Raw genomic sequence first — 23,462 nt, 5'->3', positions numbered from 1 at the left:
TATTTACTACCTAGAAAAAAACATGTTAGAATTGTACCATTCAGACTGTACTAGAGTCACTGTAACAGTGGGGCTTGTAGGGGTGCCTGGGTGGCTCAGTCGGTTAAGCAGCCGACTTCAGCTCAGGTCATGACCTCGCAGTCCGTGAGTTCAAGCCCCGCGTTGGGCTCTGTGCTGATAGCTCAGAGCCTGGAGCTTGTTTCAGATTCTGTGTCTCCCTCTCTCTGACCCTCCCCTGTTCATGCTCTGTCTCTCCCTGTCTCAAAAATAAATAAAATGTTAAAAAAAAAAAAAAACAAACCAGTGGGGCTTGTAGGGCTTGAGAAAGGTTAGAGCAACACACTTCCCCTTCCAGAGCACCTCATCTAGACACCCTTTTTCATTCTTCCCTTGTGCCTAGACCCCACCACCCTCATAGAAGGTCCAAATCTCACCCTGGGTTTCAAGACCTTTCACACTGGACCCTAGCTCTCATCCTCTCCAACCTTATTTCTTCTCCTCTAACCCCCATCTTCCTCTTGGGGGAAGTGGGGAGAGTCAGCCTCAGGCCCTCCTGCCCAAAGGTGCAAGCCCATTCTCAAGTTTAGAGGGAGTTGGATTGAAGGAGAGGGCAGGAAAATTGGCTACCTCCATCAAAAAGTGCTAAGAAAGTCCTTAGTTAGCCTGAGGTACAACTACAGGACTCAAGGGGAGGAAGGGGCCCTGATCCGCTTTCCTCTGGTAGAATCACTTCTTCCCAGAAGCTGGCCAGGATGAAGGTGGTGTGCTGGGTGAGGCTCAGTAACTGCATTGGGGCTGGATGAAGCTGAAGCTGGCTTCCCATCTGTGGAAGGCCCACTGATGCCCAACATCACCTGTGCAGATGGAAACAATGCCAAGGTGGTAATCCACTTTGCACTGCCCTTAGAATTTCCCCTGTCCCCCTCTCCACTCAAGCACTTAGTTAGTTCTGTACCCACCACATTGGGTGGGAAAGAAAGTAAGTCAAAGTAAAACTGGCAAACTATCCTGGATTTTGTATTCCATGCCCAAGCCCTTACAGACTTAAGTGATGAAGCCAGTGGTCTTCAAACTTTTGACTGTTTGAAAGCAGTTTGAAAAATTACACACGCTCTTGCATGGGACCTGCAAAATAAATTGTAACACCCAGCACAAAATGAAAACATAGGTCCCTTACTCAAATCTTATTAAGAATTTCAAGAGGATTGGGGTGTCTGCGTGGTTCAGTTGGTTAAGCATCTGACTTCAGCCCAGGTCATGATCTCGTGGTTCATGGGTTTGAGCCCTGCATCAGGCTCTTGTTCTGAGAGCTCAGAGCCTGGAGCCTGCTTCGGATTATGTGTTTCCCTCTCTCTCTACCCCTCCCCCACTCATGGCTCTGTCTGTCTCTCAAAAATGAATAATCATTAAAAAGAAAAAAAGATGTTCAAGGGAATTAAAGAGTATACTTATCATGATGAGCACTGAGTAATGTACAGAATTGTTGAGTCACTATATTGTACACTGAAACTAATATAACACTGTATGTTAACTATACTGGAATTAAAAATCTTAATTTTTAAAAAATTTTAAGAAGACAAAGGCAAGGCATTAAGCCAAGCTCACAGCCCTTCTCAAGGTGGTGCCCTGAGTGGCTACACAGGCTGTGCATCTAGGAAGCTAGTCCTGCTTTCATACACTTTTGAGTTAGCATGTAAAAATATACATATAAATACACAGTTGCAGAAGATGTAGCTCCAGTATACTGTATACTTGATTTAAAAATATTTTCTTCCAAAATGGGCAAAAGACATGAATAGACACTTCTCCAAAGAAGACATCCAGGTGGCCAACAGACACATGAAATGATGCTTAACGTCACTCATCATCAAGCAAATACAAATCAAAGCCACACTGAGATACCACTTCATGCCAGTCAGAGTGGCTACAATGAACAAATCAGGACTATAGATGCTGGCGAGGATATGAGGAAACGGGAACCCTCTTACACTGATGGTGGGAATGCAAACTGGTGCAGCCGATGTGGAAGACAGAGTGGATGTTCCGCAACAAATTCAAAATAGACCTACCTTATGACCCAGGAATAGCACTGCTAGGAATTTACCCAAGGGATACAAGAGTGCTGATGCATAGGGGCACTTGTACCCCAATGTTTATAGCAGCACTCTCAACAACAGCCAAATTATGCAAAGAGCCTAAATGTCCATCAACTGATGAATGGATAAAGATGTGGTTTATATATACAATAGAATGCTACCTGGCAATGAGAAAGAATGAAATCTGGCCATTTGCAGCAACATGGATGGAACTGGAGGGTATTATGCTAAGTGAAATAAGTCAGTCAGAGAAAGACAGATACCATATGTTTTCACTCATGTGGATCTTAAGAAACTTAACAGAAGACCACGGGGAAGGGGAAGGGGGGAAAAAAAGTTACAGAGAGGGAGGGAGACAAACCATAAGAGACTCTTAAATACAGAGAACTGAGGGTTGATGGGGGTTGGGGGAGAGGGGAAAGTGGGTGATGGGCATTGAGGAGGGCACTTGTTGGGATAAGCACTGGGTGTTGTATGGAAACCAATCTGACAATAAATTATATTAAAAATAAATAAATAACATAACATAATATAACATGACATAAAAAAATATTTTCTTCCAGTTCTCAGAGCAGCAAAAAAGTTAATTTAAATTTTTTTTTAACGTTTATTTAATTTTGAGACAGGGAGAGACAGCATGAATGGGGGAGGGTCAGAGAGAGAGGGAGACACAGAATCTGAAACAGGCTCCAGGCTCTGAGCTGTCAGCACAGAGCCTGACGTGGGGCTCGAACTCACGGACTGTGAGATCATGACCTGAGCCGACGTCGGATGCTTAACCGACTGAGCCACCCAGGCGCCCGGCAAAAAGTTAATTTAATGTATGAGAAATGTTTGTCCTGACAGCTCATCTCTGTTGAATGGATAAACAAACTGGTACTTCCACTCAGTGGACTACCACTCAGCAGTAAGAATGGATGGGCTATGGTTACATACCACAACATAGATGAGTCACAAAGTAATTATGCTGAGGAAGAGAACTCAGGCAAAACAATTCATACTATATGAAATGCAAAATTATCCATAGAAACAGAAAGCAGATCAGCGGTTGCCTGGGAAGAGGGGATGGATTAGAATCAGGTGGAGCCATATGGCTAACATCTCACCAAGGGAACGTGAAGTGAAAATGATGTATAGTCATTTCTGGGTATTGCTCATAAAAACATCCCATGCAACCCTCACTCTGTCTTCTTCCCCATCCTCTAGTTGAATGGAGAGAACCTGGATGAAGGGACAGCCACAAGATAGGAGGAGACTGGATTCCTGAATAAGTGCATGAAGCAAATCCCCTTTGACTGGCATTGGACTATAACATGAAAAATAACTAAACTATTTGGTATTAAACCCCTAACACGTTGGGATTGTTGGTCACAGCCAGAGGCCAACCCTAACTAACACACAATCCAATGCAATCTCTACCAGAAGATAGCTAGCCAGTCTTCTCAAAGTAAGGTTCCACCCCAGGGGCTTAGGCTGGTTTCTTGACTGGCAGACTCAGCACTGATAGCAGCGAGGCTAGCTATGGGAGGGAGCAGTCCATGTTGCTGGGCCAATTTTGTCATAAACCCACTGAGAAAATCCCAAAATGGCTAGGAAGGGGGACTGCCTGATAGTCACAGAAGGTGTCATACTGCCCACCGGGTAAAAGAGGTTCTTCCATAGTGAGGCCCTTTTGGTGAATGTCCACCTGAGACACAAATCACTTAATGCTCTGAAGCCACTCTGGGTAGTTTATGCACATTTGTCTTGCTCAAAACTTACTATCACTAACCTTCAGTCTGTTTCCATTCAAGTTTCTGACCAATAGACTAAACCATTATCCAATGCCCAGAAATCAGTGTGTCTGTACTTCAGGGCTTCTGGGCACATTTCCCTTTTCTAGGTCCCTTAGGCTCTCTTGGAGGAAGTCTGGGTGAAGCCAGCACACTGTGCAGAGCCATCTATAAAGTGGGCTTTAGATTTTTCTTCCTCAGTCAACTTATATCGTAAACAATTCCCCATGAGACCATGAATATCAGTAACAGGAGAGGAATGTAAACAACTTGCTCAGACAACCTACTGCACTTGTGCCTTTAGGGCTTGCTTGGACCCAGGCCATATATGCCACTCCTCTTGGTAATAGAGTACTGCTGGCCACCCCTGACTTTATGGCTGGGTAGATCAGATAACATGGTACCTTAGGTCACCTGGTAACCTGGTATGCCATGGTCAGACAACCAGTTTCACCAGACTCCTGGAGCAAGTCAGGAGCATCTCAAAAGGAGATGCTACTTGCCAAAGGAGGGCATAACTTTGTTCCAAAATTCAATGCCTGAATATAAAGACCAAAGGCAGAACTACTTACTCTGCAACCTGATCCAGTAAAACCTTCTCTCTTCGTATGGTCCCCTCTAAAGTTGACAGCTTTCAAGTGACCCAGTAATAAGTAAAATAATATACCTAAATACAGTATATTTTGCCACACAAGTCTAAAGAAGCCCACCAAGTATTGTACCTCTTTTATTAGTGATAGGGAGTATGATGTACAGCAACTTGTCCTTAATTTTATAGGGAATATCTCAACACACCCTAGACCCCTGGATAGTGCACTGAGTGGACAGACCACTGTATATTTGTGAGATTTATTATCTGCCTTCTAGCACACACATCATGCTTACCAAGTCATCCAGGGTATCTCCTACCTCCTGTTCTCAAGGCCCATCAAAATGATGTCATCAGTGTCACAGTAGATTACCCTGATAGCCAATGGAATGGTGATTTGGTCAAAAATTCCTGTAAAGTAAGTGTGTTCAGAACGTGACATATTCCGGAAGCAAAACAGTAAAGGTTTACTGCTGCCCCTGCCAGAGGAACACAAACTATTCCTGAGGTTTGGTATAGAAGAAAAAGCACTTACTAGACCTACAGTTGTCTATTAGAGGCCAACAACTGCACCCACATGATCCAAGAATGACCACTCTGAAAAAGTGCCTGCAACTGGAGTCCTTACCAGAATAAGTTTGCCATAATGCTCTGTCATTCTTCAAGACAACCTATCTTTTCCATCAATAAGGAAAATGTGGCATATATATATATATATGAATGAAAAATACATGTAAAAAAGTATAAAAAGATATATACATATATATATGTACATATATATATATGTATATATATATATATATATAAAGGAATATTATTAAACCTTAAAAAAGAAAAACATCCTGGGGTGTCTGAGTCAATTAAGCACCCAACTCTTGATTTTGGCTCAGGTCATGATCTCATGGTTCCTGAGTTCCAGCCCCAGAGCAGGCTCTGTGCTCTCTCTCTCTCTCTCTTTCTGTCAATAAATAAACTTTAAAAAGAAGGAGGAGGATGAAGAGGAGAAAATCCTACCATTTGCAACAACATGGATGAACCTGAAGGACGTTTTGCAAAGTGAAATAAGCCAGTCACAAAAAGACAAACATTGCGTGATCTCACTTACATGTGGAGTATTAAAAAAAAAAAAAAAGCTGAACTCATAACAGAAAGTAGGATAGTGGTTACCAGAAGCTGGGGTGTGCAGAAAAAAAAAAATTTTTTTTTTAAGGTGGAATGGTGGTTTCCAGGGGCTGCTGTGGGAGGGGAGAATAAGGAGTAATTATTTAACAAGTATGGAGTTTCAGTTTTGCAAGATGAAAAGAGTTCTGGAGATGGATGGTGGTAATGGTTGCATATAATATGAATGTACTTAATACCACTGAACTATATGCTTAAAAATGGCTAAGATTAGGGGGTGTCTGGGTGGCTCAGTTGGTTAAGTGTCCGACTTCAGTTCAGGTCATGATCTCACCATCAGTGAGTTTGAGCCCTGTGTCTGGCACTGTGCTGACAGCTCAGAGCCTGTAGCATGCCTCAGATTCTATGTCTCCCTCTCTCTGCCCCTCCCCTTCTCACTCTCTCTCTCTCTCAAAAATAAAATAAAACACTTAAAAAAATTTTTTAATGGCTAAGATCGTTAAGTTTTATGTTGGGCATATTTTGCCACAATAAAAATAAATAAATGGGGGGAAAAATAGTATCTAGCTTCTATTCTGTCCAAACTAAGAGGTCATGTTGATGTAGTGGGAATCACCCTGAAATCCTTCAAATCTTTGATGATGGCACTAATCCCCATAATGAGATGAAGTATTTTTTTTTCTTTTTCATTTTTTAGAGACAGAGAGTGAGGGAGAAGGGCAGAAGGAGAGAAAAAGAGAATCCCAAGCAGGCTCCACGTTCAGTGCAGAGCATGAGGCAGGGGCTTGATCCAGACCCTGGGACTGTGACCTGAGCAGAAATCAAGAGTCAGACGCTCAAATGACTGAGCCACCTGGCCACCTAAGATGAAGTATTTTTCGTTTAGGTTCCTGGCACTTAAGGAAAGCTCCAAGGCCATGTAGCACTGCTTCTCAAAATAGCCCTTGCTCCCATTAATTAGGCTAATGTCATTATTCCGTCTTCTTAGTGATACCAAGAGCAACTCTACATATAACCACTACATGGTTGCAGGGTACCACTGGCCCTGGCATGAGAAAGATTGCACTCAAAACTTTTTCTACAAATGTGCACCATGTGCATATCTCATATATTCAAAAAAGTAGGGAAAACTCATTTTAACAATTAAATACATAATTATTACATTTTTAAATGCTCCTTTGTGTACCACTCAAAATCCTCTCCTGCACACAACTTTTGGGAAAACACTGACCTAGTATGTGCCCCAGTCATTTTCATCTCATCACACTGGTTGTAACTGTGTATTTAACTATCCACTTTCCCCACCAGACTGGGGACAGGTGTGGGGTCTGAACTCTGCTGTCCCAAGCAATGAACGCTGGACTCCTAGTTGACAATACGTTACAAACAAAAGACCCAGACCATTCCCTCGTCCCTTTCACCTCAAACTATCCACGAGCCCATGAGTTCCGGCTGGCTGATGTTGAGCAGCCACTTCGCCTTTTTTGGCCTCGATTTTTCTCCGCTGCAAAATGGGAACGACCATACCCGCCTCCTCCTGTGAGGAGCGACTCTGCAAGGAGTCAGATGGTGGGTGTGAGAGTACTCTAGAAAATAATTAATTCACTCATCCATTTAGCAGGCAGTTATTACAGGCCCGGGGCGGTACAGCACGGTTACCACAGCAACCACCCTTCCCTGGCACAGGTCGCATCCCGGGAGTCCACCAGTTTCTCACTCTTACAGAACTTCGGGTGGTGACCTTATTCAAAATGGCGCAGGCAGCCTCGGGGGCTAGTGCGGCGGCGCGGCCTCCGCGCCCTATGACCTGCTGGCAGCAGCAGAGGGGGGAGCCGGGCGCCGCCATATTGGCTGTTGTCCTGCGAGGGGAGCGGCGGCGGCGGCGGCGGCGGCGGCGGCGGCGACGCGTGTGGAGCGAGGGATCGGCGCGAGCAGCATGACTCGGAGGCGGAGCAGGCCGAGCGGCGGCGCGGGTCGGCGCGAGCGGGTGCGAGCCGCGGGGCAACAGAAGCCCCAGGCTCCCGAACCCCCGCCGCCGCCGAGCCTGGAAGCTGGAGCGGGTGCAGGGCCCCCGGAGGCGCCCGCGGAGCCGGACCGCCACGGCCCCAGGGAGGAGGACGAGCCCAAGTTGGCTCCCGGACCACAGGTAGGAGCGAGCGACGCGAGTCCGGCCGCTCCAGCACTTTCACTTCCCGGGAGCGGGGCCGGGGTGAGCTTGGGGATGAACCATCTTCCACCGGCTGGGGCTGAGGCTTTCTCCCCCGAGGCGGGAGTGGAGGCTGGACCCTTCTCTCCAAGCCGAAGCATGGCCCGTCCTGTGACCAGGCTGCCTGCCCTCTCCCGCCGCCTCCGGGCTGGAGCAGGGGCTAGACTTTGTGGTCGCATACCCACCCACACTGGGACTGGGCTCTGATCCTGAGGCCACAGCCCAGCTCTCTGCCCTTCTCCCCCTGGGCCCACCTGCTCCACCACCTACCCACAGAGCAGCCTGGGGCGCTGTGGCCTGGAAGGCTACAGCCTCTTCCCTCTCCCCCCACCCTGGGAACGGCCCCACCCTTTCCCTTCACTGCCTGCAGCCACTGCCCCCTCAGCAGCTGTGTGCCCCCAGCGTATGTCTCCTGTGGCCTCCCTCCTCTCCCTGCCCAACATAGCAGTTGGAGCAGACTGTCAGGCAGCCCCAAAGACTATTTAGTGGGGCTCCTGCACTGAAGTGAAAACCTAGCAAAGCCTTCCCTTTCTTCCCTCTATACCCCTGACCCACAAGGTGGCCCATCTCAACCCTCAGATCCCTGGGTTTGGTGAATCCTGCTGAGAGTGAGCAGTAGTAGCAGGATTCCGCAAAGCCTCCAGCTTGCCACCTGGAAGAAGGTCACTTTCTTTTGAGCAAAGGAGATAATGGGAGGTACCCTGCCAGTGTTCACTGAGAGCCCGGGGTGACATGAGCCTCAGTTGCTCCGGGAGGGTTGTGGCACATGGGGCTGGGTGGCTCGCCCTAAGCTTGCTCTGACAAAAGAGTTTTGAGTTGGTCTTTTGGCTGAGCCTGCCAAGGAAGGCAGGCTCCTGCAGGAGTCTTGGAGGGTCGGATGCAGCGCCGGATGAGGATGAGGCGTGGCGGAAGATGCGTTTGGCTCTGCAGACACTGCATCGGGCAGCAGGGGACTCTGGGAGGCTGGTGCAGCCAGAAGGCATGGCTCTTGACAGCCTTCTAGTAGAATCTCTGGAATTGTGCATGTGAGTGGGGATGTCATTTGGGGTACCATTGCCAGAAAGCCTTCCCTAACTTTCCCAGTTGCGTGAGGTGCCCCCTTTGTGCCCACAGCCCCCTGTGCTTCCCTTTGATAGCACTCCCCATTCTTCAGTGAGACATTCTGTTGATGTATCTGTTCCCTGCACTGCACTGTGAACTCCGCAGGGGCACAGACTATGTCATCTATCTCTGATTCTCCATGCCTAGCCCTGGGCCTTGCTGACACTGAGTAAAAATAACTAGGTGAATGAGAGAGAGAATGAATCCGTTGAGAACCTGTGCTTATTGTAACCTAGTTTTGATGCTGGTCTCCTTTGTGTTTCAGATCACAGTAAGATTTTTAATTAATGAAAATGTCACCACTTATTGAGTGTCAGAAGCCCCACCTTCACCCCACCCCCTCCCCTGGGCTGAGACTGGTTCCAAAGGATGCAACTCCCCAGGTTGGACCCCACCCTTGCCTGGTCTGACTTTAGACCCTGAACCTGCTTCCCCCCTCTAGCTTTCCTCTTTCGCTTCTCTGGGCCACCCTGGGAGTCCAACAAAAGGAGAGAGTTGGGATAGGGAGAGCCAGGGGAGCTGTTGTTTTCTCTCTTTCCCATTCAGACCAGCAATACTTTAGGGTCGCCTGCCACTTAGGTTATAGTATTCATGGCCAAAATTTTGGATAATGGCTTAATCATTTAATTTTTATTTAGGACGCAGCTTTCCTAAGAGCTATAATCATCATTATCTACTCCACTGCCTGACCTGCAAATTCATTAATTTATTCATGCCAGACACTCTACATACCATACTTCTAATCTTCCCACCACTCCTGTTCTTTCCTCAGCATTTAGTACAAATGTGATGAGTTAACTATTGGTTTAATTATTGGTCTACTTTTGCTACATAAACTCTGAGAGTGCAGGAACCACGTCAGTTACCATTGTACCCCTATGCCTGGTAATTAACAAATATTAATGAACTGAAGGATATAAATACGATTACACTATTTTTCAGATGAAGAAACAAATGCTCATATGACATATGCCCAAATAACTCCCACTATAGGTCACAGGTGCCTCCTGGCCCCCAAAAAAGGACACTCTTGTGTACTATGTGGGATTTACAAGGCATTTTTTTTTTTACTATAGCCACAAAGAGGTAAAACAAACTGACAAACTCTTTTCTGATTGTACCCCACTTTTTTGCTGGGGAGGGGGTTTCTGAATGCCAGAAGCAGACTTTTGTGCCCTGGTGAGAAGCACCTGCTGAAAGGGTTGGAGTCATTGTTCTGCCCCCTAGCGTGCCTGTGGTGAGGATCTCTGTCTCCCACTGCCACTTAAAACTCTGTGTACACAGAGTGGGTCAGCAAGGTGAAACTCACTGTCGCATGCCAAAGACAGCAAATAGGACCACTTCCAATCCACAGATAGGTTCTAATGTCCCAGGTCACATATTGCTTTGGTTTTGTTTTAAGCCAATTTCTTAAAAGCCAAAAGATTCCTACAAACTGGATTTGTGCCATGTCTTAAAACTCTAAAGATCTGGTGCCACTGAGCCCAATTTCTGCAAGGCAATAATATGAAGTTTTGAGTAGTGTCTGCCCCTGATATGAAGGACACCCTGATCTGTGCCAGGCCCTGGGCTAGCTGGGAATGCAGAAGTAATTCAGACATGGTCCCTGCCCACAAAGGGCTTGTGGTTCAGAGAACATGTATATAGTAATCACAGGTAGGCTGGAAGAGCCATGATTACTCTGAATTCAGGTTCAAAGGCCACTCTGGTTCCATCCAGACCCTTTCGCTCACTTTGGTTACTTGTACGCATTTAATTTTTTTTAAGTTTACTTATTTTTGAGAGAGAAAGAGAGGGAGAGCATGCGCATGCACAAGCTAGGGAAGGGCAGAGAGAGAGAGGGAGACAGAATCTGAAGCAGCCTCCAGGCTCTGAGTGTCAGCACAGAGCCTAACACAGGGCTCGAACCCACGAATGGTGAGATCATGACCTGAGCCTAAGTTCGATGCTCAACCGACTGAGCCATCCAGGCACCCTGCATTACTTGTGCACATTTAAATGTGGGACCTTGAGCTAGCTTATTGGGGATCCCAAAAGTCCTTACTTAGAATTGTTTCAGGTCACTAAACTTTATTGATCTGTTCACTAACAATCCAAATCCTCATTCACTAAACTAAAACTGTTACTACCTTATTAGCAAAGAACAAAAAACCTTACAAAGCAGCTGAATAAGGCAATAGTGAGAAAGTGTTTTGTGTTCCAGACTTGGGGTGAACTCCAAGGTCAGTCTCTTTCTAGCTTTGTGTTCCTGGGCATGTTTTTTCCCCTCCCTAAGCCTCATCAGCAACATCACAAGAAAATGTGCAGCAACCCACCTAGCACCTAGTACATCAAGGCTAGAGCAGGAGTTGGAGATAGTGGGAACTGTGCCATCCAAAGCCTGCCAGCTCTGCTTCTGTCTTTCCATCTCTCTTGGACCACTCAGCCTGCAGTCCAGGGGCACACTCAGTAAACCCTCAGGAGACTTGCCAGACTGTAAACCAGCAGTTGGTGCTGGTTGAGCTCATCTTGTGTTTCCCATCTCTCACCTCTACGGCACCTGCTGAGACCTGCCTGGCCCAGTTTAAAGAGACTCTAGAGACCTGGTTCCCCACTGCTCAGAGTTAAACCTGCTCCCTCAAGAGACTGGAGCACAGGATTAGTCAGTATCTTTATTGAAACCATCTCATTATGTTTGATCCACTGAGCAAGCATTATGACCTCTGTGCTAGGGCTTTCATTTTGGGCACAAAGATAAATAAGATAGTCCCTATACCCAGGAATCTCCCCCCTTAAAATCATTGCCCACCCAGCCTGGCCACTTTCACTGCAAGTAGTAGGAAACGATACAAGAAGGGGTGGATCCCTGCCACCTCTGGTTCTTTGTAAGCCAGTAGAGATTCACTATGTAGAAATGTTAAAGGGCCTTTGAAGATGAAGACTTAGCTGCTGAGATTTTTTTTAATTTTTAATTTCCTTAAAATATCCCCAGAGCTATAATCTTAATATCTAATATCAGATAAACTATTAAGATCCTAACGACTTTATATACTGAACCTAGAAGTTTTAAGAGCAGGGGCTATATTTAACTCATTTGTGGGGTATTTAGTGTGCACGGTCCTTATGTGCTCAATAAGTGGCTGTTAAACCAAATGAAAATAAAAGAAGTAAAAGTTAGGTTTCTTCCACTTTGTGCTTACCAGCTTCTACTGCTGGGCCAGGCTGGCAGTCATTCATTCCTTTAGACATCACACCCAGTCTCCCTCTCACCTGATCTGGTGTTCATTTATTCTGCAAATACTAATGGACACCTGATCTGTGTACCAGACCCTAGGCTAGCTGAGGATACAGAAGTGAATCAGTCCCTGCCCGCATGTATGTATTAATTGTAGTTAGGCTAGAAGAGCATCACTTCCTCTGAGTTACGGTTCAAATCCTAGATCCTAGTACGCAGCCTTTCAAAGAGTTTTAGCCCTGTTAGCATGTTTTCTCACATGTATGACAGTGATGCCAGAGTCACATTAGGGCAGCAAGTGCTGCATGTCAAGCACTTAGCACAAGTGGTAGCTATGATTATTATAGATATTTGGTGCTGAAGATGCACAAATATGATAACCAATAGAAGATTTCTCAGAGCTGATGCTTCAAGGTTGAGTAGAAGTTCCTTTAGAGAAGGTGAGAGAAAGTGTCTAAACAAAGAAAGCAATGTAGAGGCGAGAATTGCCCAATTCAGGCAGAGTAGCATGAGATCAGGCTGGAGAGGTTAGCAGGGTTCTAGAAAACCACAGCAAGAAGTTTGGGCTTTATCCTGCAGGCAGTGAGGAATCAATGAAAGCTTTTAAATAGGAAAATAAACATGTTCTTGGGTAAGTTCTCTGATAGCATGAGAGGACGTAATTCTCAGTGGAAGAGGTAGCTGTGATTGCTTGATTCCACCTCTTCCTCATCCTAGCCTAACTAATCATCAGATCCTCCGTGTTTTGCTGGATTCTGTCCCAGACCTACAGAATTAGAGTCTCTAGGTCCAGAGCCCAGGAATCTTGTTGTTAAACTGCCCCAGGTGATTCTGGTATGTGGCTGGGTCTGCTAACTGCTCAGTTGAGGGTGGTATGAGGAGCTTTGTGGAAGCCTAGGATATTCTTCAAAGAATAGGGCTTCCGGAGAGGGGAGCTTTTCCATAAGCAGGAATAGAAACAGCCTTAGTTTTAAAAACAAAAAACAGGCTTTCCCCAGTTTTCCAGTTGTTGCCCCATTAATGTTATTCTCCAACTGCTGATCTTCCCTTGTGTATCCAAACTCTTACCCATGCCCATTACATGCTGTCATCTCTGCTGAATGATCAGGATGCAGTGAGTCATGGGACACAGGTCCTGCCCTCAGTGTTCTCAGTGTTGTGGAGAAGACAGATCTCTCAAAAACTGGGACACGTACGATAAACTCTATTCAAGAGGTATGTAAGAAAGCATTAGGGCATCCCAGAGCAAAGCAGTTAATTCTGCCTGTGGACTTAGAAGGAAGTAACACCCTAACTGTGCCTAAAAAAGAAGAGGCAGAGGGGAACAACCTCAGTGAGGGTGTGGTGCTTTATATATTTGGGGAAAGAATGGATATTGGGGAAAGGAGTGGTTAATGGTTTTTCCTGGCAGGATGTGCAGAACAGAAAAGGACTAAGGAGAGAAGGTCTTGTGTCCCAGGAAGGGCCCTTTGTTTACACCCTTTGGTTCTGTGCCCTTGCTCCCACACTCATCCTTCAACCTATAGGTGGATGAACATGCTGCAGTCCTAGGCCATCTCCTTATAGTCCCTCCTCAAGGCTCTCAGCTCTCCAGCAACTTTTGTGGTTCTCTCTCCATTCTGAAATGAATAGGTTCTTCCATCTACTCTGAAAAGTGATATAGGGAAACTAGATAGTAAGAAGGACCCTGAAACATGGAAGGGTCTTATTAGGAAGTTGTAGCCAGAGATCGTGGATGGGGGGGTTCAAAGGGGCCTTGAAGGTCACCTGTCTAGTCCTCTGTCCTGTGCTTCAAGTAATAACTTTGGATTGGGCAAGTCTCACTTAGTAAGTTTCCCTGTCATTTCTTCCAGGACAGAAGAGGAAAGAAACTAACGGGTATTGAGCACCTACTGTGTGCCAGGCCCAGGCCAGGTACTTTACATAATTTATTTCCTTCTGTCCTCACAACTCTGTGAAGTATGGTTTTATTCTCATTTCATAAATGAGGAAATTGAGGCTCAAAGAAATTGAGTAATTAAGATAATACTGAAATGGCAGAACTGGGTTTTGAACTCACAACAGTCTATCTCCAAAGTTCATACTCTTCCACCCATGAGAAATCCATGCTCGGGTGACAGAGTAGGTTATATGATTTGCCTGAAGTTCTAAGTTATTAAGCAACAGTTTAGGCCTTCTTGTGGCTGACCGCACCCAGAAAGCAGGTTCAACAGATGAGCTAGCCTTGGGCAGGTGGAAGGCCACTGGGGTCAGAGAGACTCGTTACCCTATCCTTGGCTGAGCTTGTACAGAGAAGATTCTCCACAAACTGGCTGATATGAAATAGCTGTACATCCAGGAAGGAACTGAGACAACAGACTGAGTGGGAGTTTGGGTGAAAGCTCTAGGGCACTGAGGTGCACTTATATCACCTCGTTAAGAATTAAATGTAGCTCTGATTGCCAGCCTCAGAATGGTCTGAGATTCTTCACACTGATGCCCTCTCATCAGTAGCCCAGAGTCACAAAGATAGGCCTTTTAGCATAGCATATCCAGGAAGTGGCTAGTTCAGCTTGTCTTTAGACTCTGTCCTTTGTATAGAGCAACTAAAATGTGAGCCAGGTGGGCTTTTAAGCATTTATTCATTTATTCAGTGAATGCCTGCTATGTGTCAGGTCCAAGCCAAGCCTGGGTTCCCGGGCACACTTAAATGACCAAGATGCACTCCCTGCCCCCAAAGAGTCCTCATTCCACCAGGGGTTTGAGACAGACAGAATATGTCTATGGTGTAGTGTGATAGGTACTATAGTAAAAGAATTAGTTCTACTCAGCCTGGTCCAGCAAAAGCTTGACCTTTGACCAAGATCTTAGGGCATGAGTACAAATTTGCTGGGGAGTGGAACTGAGATGCTGAGGTTTCCAGGGCACAGTGTATTTGCTGGAGGAGCAGTACGAATAGAACCTAAGATTCTCAGATGTTAAGCTTGGAAATGAAGCATGGAGAGGTCAGCTGGGGCCAAGTCATGAAACACGGGGGCCAGAAAGTGCTGCAGTAGTGAACTCAACCAGAAAGCCAGGAGATTAAAGAGAGACCAAGGTGGGAAAAGGAGCTAAAAGAAGGAGATACTCAAATTGGATAGGTACATGAGAAGGCACATAATAAGCTTACATGAAGCAGAGAAGCCCAGTGCCCAGGTTGGTTGGTTGGTTGGTTGTTTTAATTTGTATATTATTTTGTTACATTAATTTTAATTGCGTGTTATTTTAATTTGTGTCCCTGCCTGATTCTCCAAAATGAATATGAGGCATCTGGGAGTTTGGGAGTATTGATGTCCCCATGCATGAACCTGCCTGGTTTAAGCATGTGTTCTTAAGGCAGAAATTCTATGTTATTCGATGTTTCCCAGTACCTAGCACAATGAGAATGGGCTCTGAGCATGTTCACTGAAGGAGGAAATGAGTGGGTGAATGGAAGAGTAAGTGGCAGTAACCGAGCTGGTGACTTTTGGTAGGCTGGGTATTAATAATTTTCTCTGCTTCTGGAAGGGAATTTTAGCTGCTACTGTTGTCTTCTGCCTTAGTGACAGGGAGGCTCTTGGAGTTGGGTGCCTTGAGAGTTGAATGCTCTAATGGGCCATTTCAGAATAGAATTTGGAAGCTATTGCAGGACCACTGGTTAAATAGAGCATATGTCTTGGGGGAATCCTCTACAAACATACACAAACTCTTGGGATTAAAAGGAATCCATGAGAGAAATGAGAACAGGTTTAGTGCTGGCTGTTAGATCCAGCCTCAGAGCAGACCTTGATAGCTGCCTCGCCTGGTAACCTGGGTTATTCTCCAGCAATTCCCAAATTGTGGACAGAAAGATGAGGTGGGAAATTTATGCCCCAAAAGAGCTATCCAGATATGCCATGAACTGTATCATTGTTAATAATCGCTATTGCTTACTGTGCACCCACTGGGTTACAGGCACCATACCATTAGAGACTTTACATTAGCAGTTTTCAAAGTGTTTGGTCTTAGGGACCTTTTATACTCCTAAAAATTATTGAGGACCCAAAAGAGCTTTCTTTTGTTGGTTTTATCTGTTCATATTTACCAAAATAAGTATTAAAGCTGAGAAAGTTTAAAAATATTTAGTTACTAAATCATTTAAGAATATCAATATTAAACCTGTCATGTTAACATACATAATTTTTTAATGGAAAATACATTTTCCAAAAAAATAATAGAAGACTGGTCTCATTTTCATTTTCACAAATTTGTTTGTCTGGCTTAATAGAAAGAAGCTGGATGCTCATATGTGTTTCTGTATTCTGTCTGCTGCAGTACATTTTTTTGAAGTATATTTTAAAAATCCAGCCTCAAACAGATGTTGTTGGAAAAGGAAGGAGTATTTTAAAAAAATTTTTTTAATCTTTATTTATTTCTGAGAGAGAGAAAGACAGAGCATGAGCAGGGGAGGGGCAGAGAGAGAGGGAGACACAGAATCCGAAGCAGGCTGCAGGCTCTGAGCTGTCAGCACAGAGCCTGATGCGGTGCTCGGACTTATCATCTAGGAGATCATGACCTGAGCTGAAGTCAGGTACCCAGCCAACTGAGCCACCCAGGCGCCTCTAGGAAGGAGTATTTTAAAAGCCTTTCCAGGTGATTGTTGATAATTCTTCTTTGCAGTGTGGAATCTGAGACCATTTTAATGAAGTCTTTGCACTCATTACATTAAAATCTGTTGGTTTATCTAGCACTTTGAATGGATTTTTTTTAACAATGCATGATTCTGAAACATCATGCTTTGCTCATTTGGAAAATAGGTTCACTGAGTTATGCAGCTCTTCCAAATGTTTTCCCATTTCATTTTACAGTATCAAAAAATAACATTTGTCACTATAACCACCATTTACACCAGAAAAGTCTAAGGATTGGGAAGCTTTTGATTTCATGATGGTGGATACAAAATTCTAATTTCCAAATTTCCAAAATTCTGAATTTTGCCTGAAAGCTTGAATTTTGTCATTGGCCACAAGTAAAAAGTTGTTTTCCTGGAAGTGATGGGTTCATTTTGTTCATTTTTTGAGAAAATGTCTGGCATTTTTCAAGTCTGAGTAACCAGAGTTTGTCAGTCATTCTTCAAGTAAAAATGGTGTTCCATGAGAAAAATTGGCTTCCTTTTCCTTTGATTTTAACTATTCTTATCCAGAAATATCTAGAATACCCTAGCATAATGTTTCTCAGGCCAAGACAGAAAAGTCTTGGACCTGGTCAGGTGAGAGAGCAGAGATATAGTGGTTGCATATGCCTGCCCCCTGGGCAAGGAGTGGCTACAGTCTAGGGTTCACCTGGCTCCTTGACTGCTCTGGGAATTTGCATGCTAAAACAGGACCCTTGTGTGAGTAACCCCACACTCCAGAGATTCTGGTTTTGTCTAGAGTGAAGCAGAATTTAATCTTGGAGTCTTTTTTGAGCAGATCCCAAGTCTAGAACCTTTCCTAGCTCTTCCCCTATCTTTTTCCTAGTTCCAGATCTTTAGCTGGAGAGGCTCCGACATTTAAACTGAAGTAAGAAGGAATAATTATTGTCCAGGGCTCCTGAGTTTAAGGATCAGTTCCCTACCCATTATGATGAAGAAGAATGGTTGGGTGTTTCATTCATTATATAAACATTTATTGTTCGTGTTCTTGTGTGGGGATACTGTGCCTGGTGTAAAAAATGCAGCTTGAGAACAGCTACTTTAAAAGCCTGAGTTGACTTCAGGACATAAGGGGTCATGATTGACGGGAATTTGAAAAATGGCAGGACATTGCAGTCAAAGAGAATTCTGAACCAAGAGCTTTTCTATAGCAAAGCAAAAATTTGCAGGAACAGTGGTAGTACTGACTGAATATAACATCTCTAGGACTTGGGATTTTCACCACCCTCTGGCAGTAGAGATGAAAATGTCAGAGAAAAAAGTCCCCAGGTTCCACCATGCATCGTATTCAGGGGCAGGCACTAAGATTTAGGATTAAGACAGCTTTGGAGATAGCCCCAAGAATTGCCAGGCCAGAAAGAAGAAAAGTATACCAAGCTCATGACAGTGGATAACTGGTTTCCAATGTAGATTTATTAAGAACAGAACAGCCAGAAGGCCTAGGTGATGATAGATTGAGTGTCTACTGTATGGCTCCTTTGAGCTAATAAGCTTTGCATCTCTAATGTCACTTAATCTAGACAACCTTATGCAATGTAGGTGGTATCATTCCTGCTTCAGTTAGGACCTAATTAACTTTCTATGCCCTGTGTTTTCTTTTCTTTAACTGGAAAGACAGCCTGTCCTGTAAGTTCACTTCCATTGATGGCTAATCTCATTTATAATGCGGACCAGTTTGGCTCTAGGGAGAGCCACATTATTCCATAAATGAGGCCATCTGATTGTAATCCCCAAGGAATGTGATCTTTCACTCTTGCATGCTTGAGATTGGAACCATTCAGATGAAGGTCCAGGGTAGGGGGATGGCCTTTCTCTGTGAGAAGCAATAATTTCAGAATTTCAAGCAATGTCTCACTAAGCTGTATTGCCATAGTGACATCTAATAAATTTGAGTTAGCCACTATGTGCCCAGCTGATCCTATGCCCTCTGGTACATTGTAAGAGATCCAGACAAGAATCATACCTGATGCTTGCCTTCTAGGAGCACATTCTAGTAGAAGGGACAGAAAATGCAGGTAAATAAGTTAAGTGGAAGGCACAGATGCTGTAACCAAGGCATAATGTGCTGTGGAGATATGGAGAGGAGAGGTAAATTACGACAGGAACCCTCTGGGAAAGCCTGGATGAAGTTGGATTTAAGCCCTGCCCAACTACTTATTGATAAACTTGGGAAGGAAGGGGATTTAAAACAGAAGATCCCCTTTAGCAAAGGCACAAGGTAGAGGTAGGAGAGTATAGAAAGTATTTGGGGAACTTAAAGAATGACTTCATGGGGTAGAGGGCAGAGATTAAGATGTCTAAAAGTCACCTTAAATTCACTACACATTAGAGATGCTTGTATTAAAAAGTAGAGTGACATATTTTCTGTATTTTTCAAGCTTAGGCCTGATTTTAAATGTTTCCCATCACTCCCATCATGTTCATAATTAGTACCATATGTTGAGCAACGTATTATGGGCCTGGCACTGGAGTAGGTGCTTTGTCCATTTTAGTATATGTGCTGCCAAAGTGAGCATGGTGCTTTGTCCATTTAATATTCACAGCCAATCCTACAAGTTAGGACTTAATCCCGTTTTACAGATGAAGAAACAGAGAGTAGGACTTGCCCAACATCATACAGCTGGTAAGTGCTAGAGGCCCAAGATTAGTGCCAAAAACCAGTGTCATTTCCACTACACCCAGTGCCTCCCACAAGTACTTTGGCACTAAGTATAGTCACACTGATCACGTGTTTAACTTATAAAAATTCTGTATTTGCTTTTAAAAGGAAAAAAAACGTTTATTGAACATTGCCCATATATGTTATACATTTGAATTCTTGGTTGTGCCAGAACTATATATACTATACTTCACAATGCATACAAAGAATTTCAGAATAATTTTACCCATAGATTTTCCTCTTATGTAGTAACTTTAGAACCTAATACCCAAATGAAATGAAACTCTGTTGTAGTAAAATGACATGTCCTGGTGTTTTCCATAAGAATATGGATGGTCACCATCAGTACAGGAAAAGGGACTTGGGTGTTGACCTCACCTCCCTCTGGAGTTACTATGGCACCTTATAGATAGCTAAGAAAATTTGCCTGGGGATACTTCTCAGAAAGGCCTCCTTTGCCTTAACTTCTCAGAATACCATCCTCCTCCATCAGACTCCCACCCTTTCCATAAGATGCTCACCACCAGTGGGTTAGAAGCTATATCCTTATGCAGGTACAGTTAAGCAGTTGCCTTGTCCACTGAAATGTTCCTTTGACAGAAACCTTTTAGGTAGTATCTCACATGAGTTCCACATACAAGATTTCTCTTTCTCTGGTACTCTTTTTGAAGGTCTTTGTACTGCCCCAAATGTTTCATTATGCTTCTGGTACTACTATTTGGTTCCTTTTTTTTTTTTCCTCCTAGAAGCCAGAGACCCAGGTCAGTGTAATTGTAACATTACAGGTTTAAGGATACCCTGATGCCAATTTATTGTGAGAAAGTGATTTTATTCGAGAAAGATGATGGCATTTATTTTCTTGGTAGGATGAGGATGATACCCTTATTCCTTTGCTTAGGCCTCTGCAAACACCTGTTACCTAGTGGTGGGTAAGTTTGGAAGGTATATCAGTTAATATAACTATTGCATGTAATAAACCACCCCAAAACTTAGTGGCTTAAAACAACACCATTTATTATTTCTCATGAGTCTCTGGGTTGACTGGGTATTTCTGCCAATTGGGTTGACTTGACTGATCTCAGCTGGGCTCACTCATGTTATCAGATCCACTGGCCAGTCAGCGAGGAAGACTCAGATTTCTCCACGTGTCTCTCAACATCCCTCCAGCAGCTAGCCCAGTCATGCTCTCATGGGAGGCAGAGGTGCAAGAGCGAGCAAGCCCAGCCATGCAAAGAAGCAAGTAGAAATGCATACATACCTTTAAGCTTATGCTGGCAGCAAATTTGCTAACATCCCATTGGCCAAAGAAAGTGACATGACGAAGTGTCAGAGAGAGAGGGTTCTACAAAGTTGCAGAATAGCCCTGGAAGCAGTGGCATTGGTATAGTGGTGAGCAAAGCTGCCTTCCAAAGTTGCAGGATATAGGAAAGCCATTAATTGGGGTCATTAAATGCAGTCGGGTTCCCAATCATACCCCTCAATGTGACATAAAACCTATAGACTTCTATTTCTATGTCATTTGTCCTAGAAGGAAAAAAGAAAGTCCAAATAATAATTACTGTATATTGGGTCTATGCTTTGAGCATGCACAGGGCTAGGCACTTTCCCTGTTTATACACTGAGTCTCACAACAACTCTGCAAGGTAGGTAGGAAATCGGAGCTCGGGAAGTTGAATAACTTGCTCAAGGTCACCCAGCTAATGTGTGCTAGGAGGGAGGCATTAGAATGTGTGTCAGTCTGACCCACAAAGCCCAGATTCTTTTCACCATACCTCACTACCTCTCAGAACGCCAGGGTCTGCCTTACCCTTTCTCCAACTCAGTTTTTTATTGAATTAATGCTTTCTGACTAGCTGTGCAAAACCCCGCCTCCGAAATTCTGCTGTGATCCTAATGGAATTGTGCAGCTTTCAGGAAACCCTGACATTCTCCCAAACTCAGCATTAACTGAGAGCATCCCCCACCCCCAGATGGGAATTGGTCTATGGACTACACAGACAGCCTAAGAATGGCGGGCTCTCCCAGACATACCAGAGAAGGAAGAGGACCTTCCTTTAATCTTCAAGATTTGGAGACATCAGGGCATTGGAGCATGAGCTTTGAAGTCAACCTCACTGGGACTCAACTCCTAATTCAGCCATTCACTGGCTCTAAGACCTTGAGCAACTTACTTAACTTCTTGAAATTGTTTCTTCGTCTTTAAAAAAAAAAAAAAAATGGAAATAACACCTAGTCTGCAGAGCTATCACTAGGACTAAAATTATGTAGTGCCTAATAAAGTGCCTAACCCAGTGCCTGGCACATAATAAGTGAAGGTATTAGTTTTGTTGATATTATTTCTAAGCAAAACCTTTCCCCTCCTGGGAAACCCTGTTTCTGTCTATTGGACAGGTTCCCCCCACATCCACCCAGTCTGTGCAGACTTGCTGCCTACTATGTCATCGGGAACGCAAAGGCTGGGAAGAAGGCCCTTCCCAAAATGGACTGGTGTTGCAGGGTGAGAAGCTGCCCCCTGACTTCATGCCAAAGCTCGTCAAGAATCTCCTAGGCGAGATGCCTCTATGGGTCTGCCAGAGTTGCCGAAAGAGCATGGAGGAAGATGAAAGGCAGACAGGTCGAGAACATGCAGTGGCGGTAGGTAACAGCTGAGGAGGGGTCCCTGAATGCAGGAGGGCTGCCTGCCCAGAGAGATCAGGCTGTTAAGCTGTTCCTTCCCTGTTCTCTCAGGTGCTCTCCAGCAGACCCTGCGCCCGAGCACTTAGGGGCTGCGGGTTGGGTTCACAATTGGGGCAAGAACAGAGAGGCTTCAGGGAGCCCCCTTGCCCCTGAGGAGGGTCTCTGCAGTGTGAGGGCCAGCTTGTAGGTACTGGTCGATGGAGATCCTGCCCCTTCCATGTCACTGTGCTGCCTTCAGCTCTGTGGCAGCTTGAAAGCCAACCAGTATGATACAGAGAGCAAAGGCTGGTTTGAGGATCTACCATGTGCCTCAGTTAGAAGGCCTCCAAGATGCCCAAGAGGCATCTAACTGGCATCTCCTGAATCACAGCAGTCAGACTTGCCTCATTTCTCATTCATTCCCCTCCAGCCCCTTTCTTTTCCCCAGGGTCATGTCCGTTTCAGGACTTTTGACTTAAAGTCCCTTCCTTTCCTTGGCAGCTATCAGGACTCCCCAAAGGCCCACAGTTGACAGGCAGTCTGTATCCCTACCAGAGTCTCTGTCACCAGTATCCACACACTTCACTTTATCGGGAGCACCTCGGCCTCTCCCAACAAAGGCCTGATCCACGTTGGCCCTTTCACCTGGGGTTGTGGGACTTGTACTTTGACCATGGCACAGGACCTGGAGGAGGAGGTGCTCCTGAGTAAGCTAAGGCCACAGAGGGTCAGCTCTGATGTTTGCTGTTTTACCATGAGCTTTTTTCTTCCCCCTTCTCCAGATCTCCTTGTCACACACATCCTGCAAATCACAGTCTTGTGGGGGTGACTCTCATTCCTCTTCGTCCTCCTCTTCATCGTCCTCGTCCTCCTCCTCCTGCCATGGGAACTCAGGGGACTGGGATCCCAGCTCCTTCCTGTCAGCACATAAGCTCTCGGGCCTCTGGAACTCTCCGCACTCCAGTGGGGCCGTGCCGGGTAGCTCACTCGGGAGTCCTCCTACCATCCCTGGTGAGTCTCCGAGCTCGGGAGAGAGCCAGGCCACATAAATGTAGAGAGCTATTTTCCTATCCACTTTATTAAACAAATCAGGAGGCCAGTTATTAAAATAAGTAAAAGGAGCTGTTCTAATGGAAGCAGGGGGTACCTAGCCCTTGACTGTCTCCGTGGCACCCCTTTCCCCACAACCCTGAAGTTGAAAAATAACTGTTGTTGGCTGTAATAGCTTTCCCATCAGATTCAGGAGGGGGCATGGTGAACACTGGCTGAACAGAAAGTGGAGTCTGGGAGTATCCTTAGGGAATTAGGACTACAGTCACCTAATACCTGACCCCTGCAGCAGCACAGAGGTCCTGAGTGCTTTTGTCTTCCCAGACCTCTTT

General features: G+C 45.0%; 1 protein-coding gene and 1 pseudogene across 20 annotated transcripts in view; one reads left to right on the top strand and one right to left on the bottom strand.

Moving 5' to 3' along the window:
• LOC132680369 (apolipoprotein C-I, basic form-like) overlaps window positions 1-7,301 on the bottom strand; it is a 37,357-nt pseudogene extending 30,056 nt beyond the window's left edge. The window contains exons 1-2 of the transcript XR_014138094.1: window positions 6,998-7,301; window positions 4,754-4,868 (exon numbers count right to left, since the gene is read on the bottom strand). The product of XR_014138094.1 is annotated as an apolipoprotein C-I, basic form-like (transcript). The remainder of the gene's footprint in view (window positions 1-4,753; window positions 4,869-6,997) is intronic.
• Window positions 7,302-7,398: 97 nt separating this feature from the next.
• The window catches only part of FAM193B (family with sequence similarity 193 member B), a 31,717-nt gene continuing 15,653 nt past the window's right edge, over window positions 7,399-23,462 (top strand). For 3 of the 19 annotated variants that reach the window (XM_060635158.3, XM_060635157.3, XM_060635153.3), the window contains exons 1-3: window positions 7,400-7,722; window positions 21,817-22,059; window positions 22,863-23,091. In XM_060635158.3, coding sequence (XP_060491141.2) covers window positions 7,513-7,722; window positions 21,817-22,059; window positions 22,863-23,091 — 682 coding nt within the window. In that variant the 5' untranslated portion in view covers window positions 7,400-7,512. Of the gene's footprint in view, window positions 7,723-8,340; window positions 8,808-9,148; window positions 9,267-13,950; window positions 14,012-19,309; window positions 19,390-20,291; window positions 20,355-20,529; window positions 20,662-21,816; window positions 22,060-22,862; window positions 23,092-23,462 lie in introns of all 19 variants that reach the window. The other 16 variants (XM_060635156.3, XM_060635154.3, XM_078447289.1 and 13 more) reach the window with 15 other exon arrangements.

Source organism: Panthera onca, chromosome A1 (genome assembly GCF_046562875.1).
Source record: "Panthera onca isolate mPanOnc1 chromosome A1, mPanOnc1 haplotype 2, whole genome shotgun sequence".
NCBI classification, from domain to species: domain Eukaryota; kingdom Metazoa; phylum Chordata; class Mammalia; order Carnivora; family Felidae; genus Panthera; species Panthera onca.
This window is presented reverse-complemented; position numbering and strand designations above follow the sequence as displayed.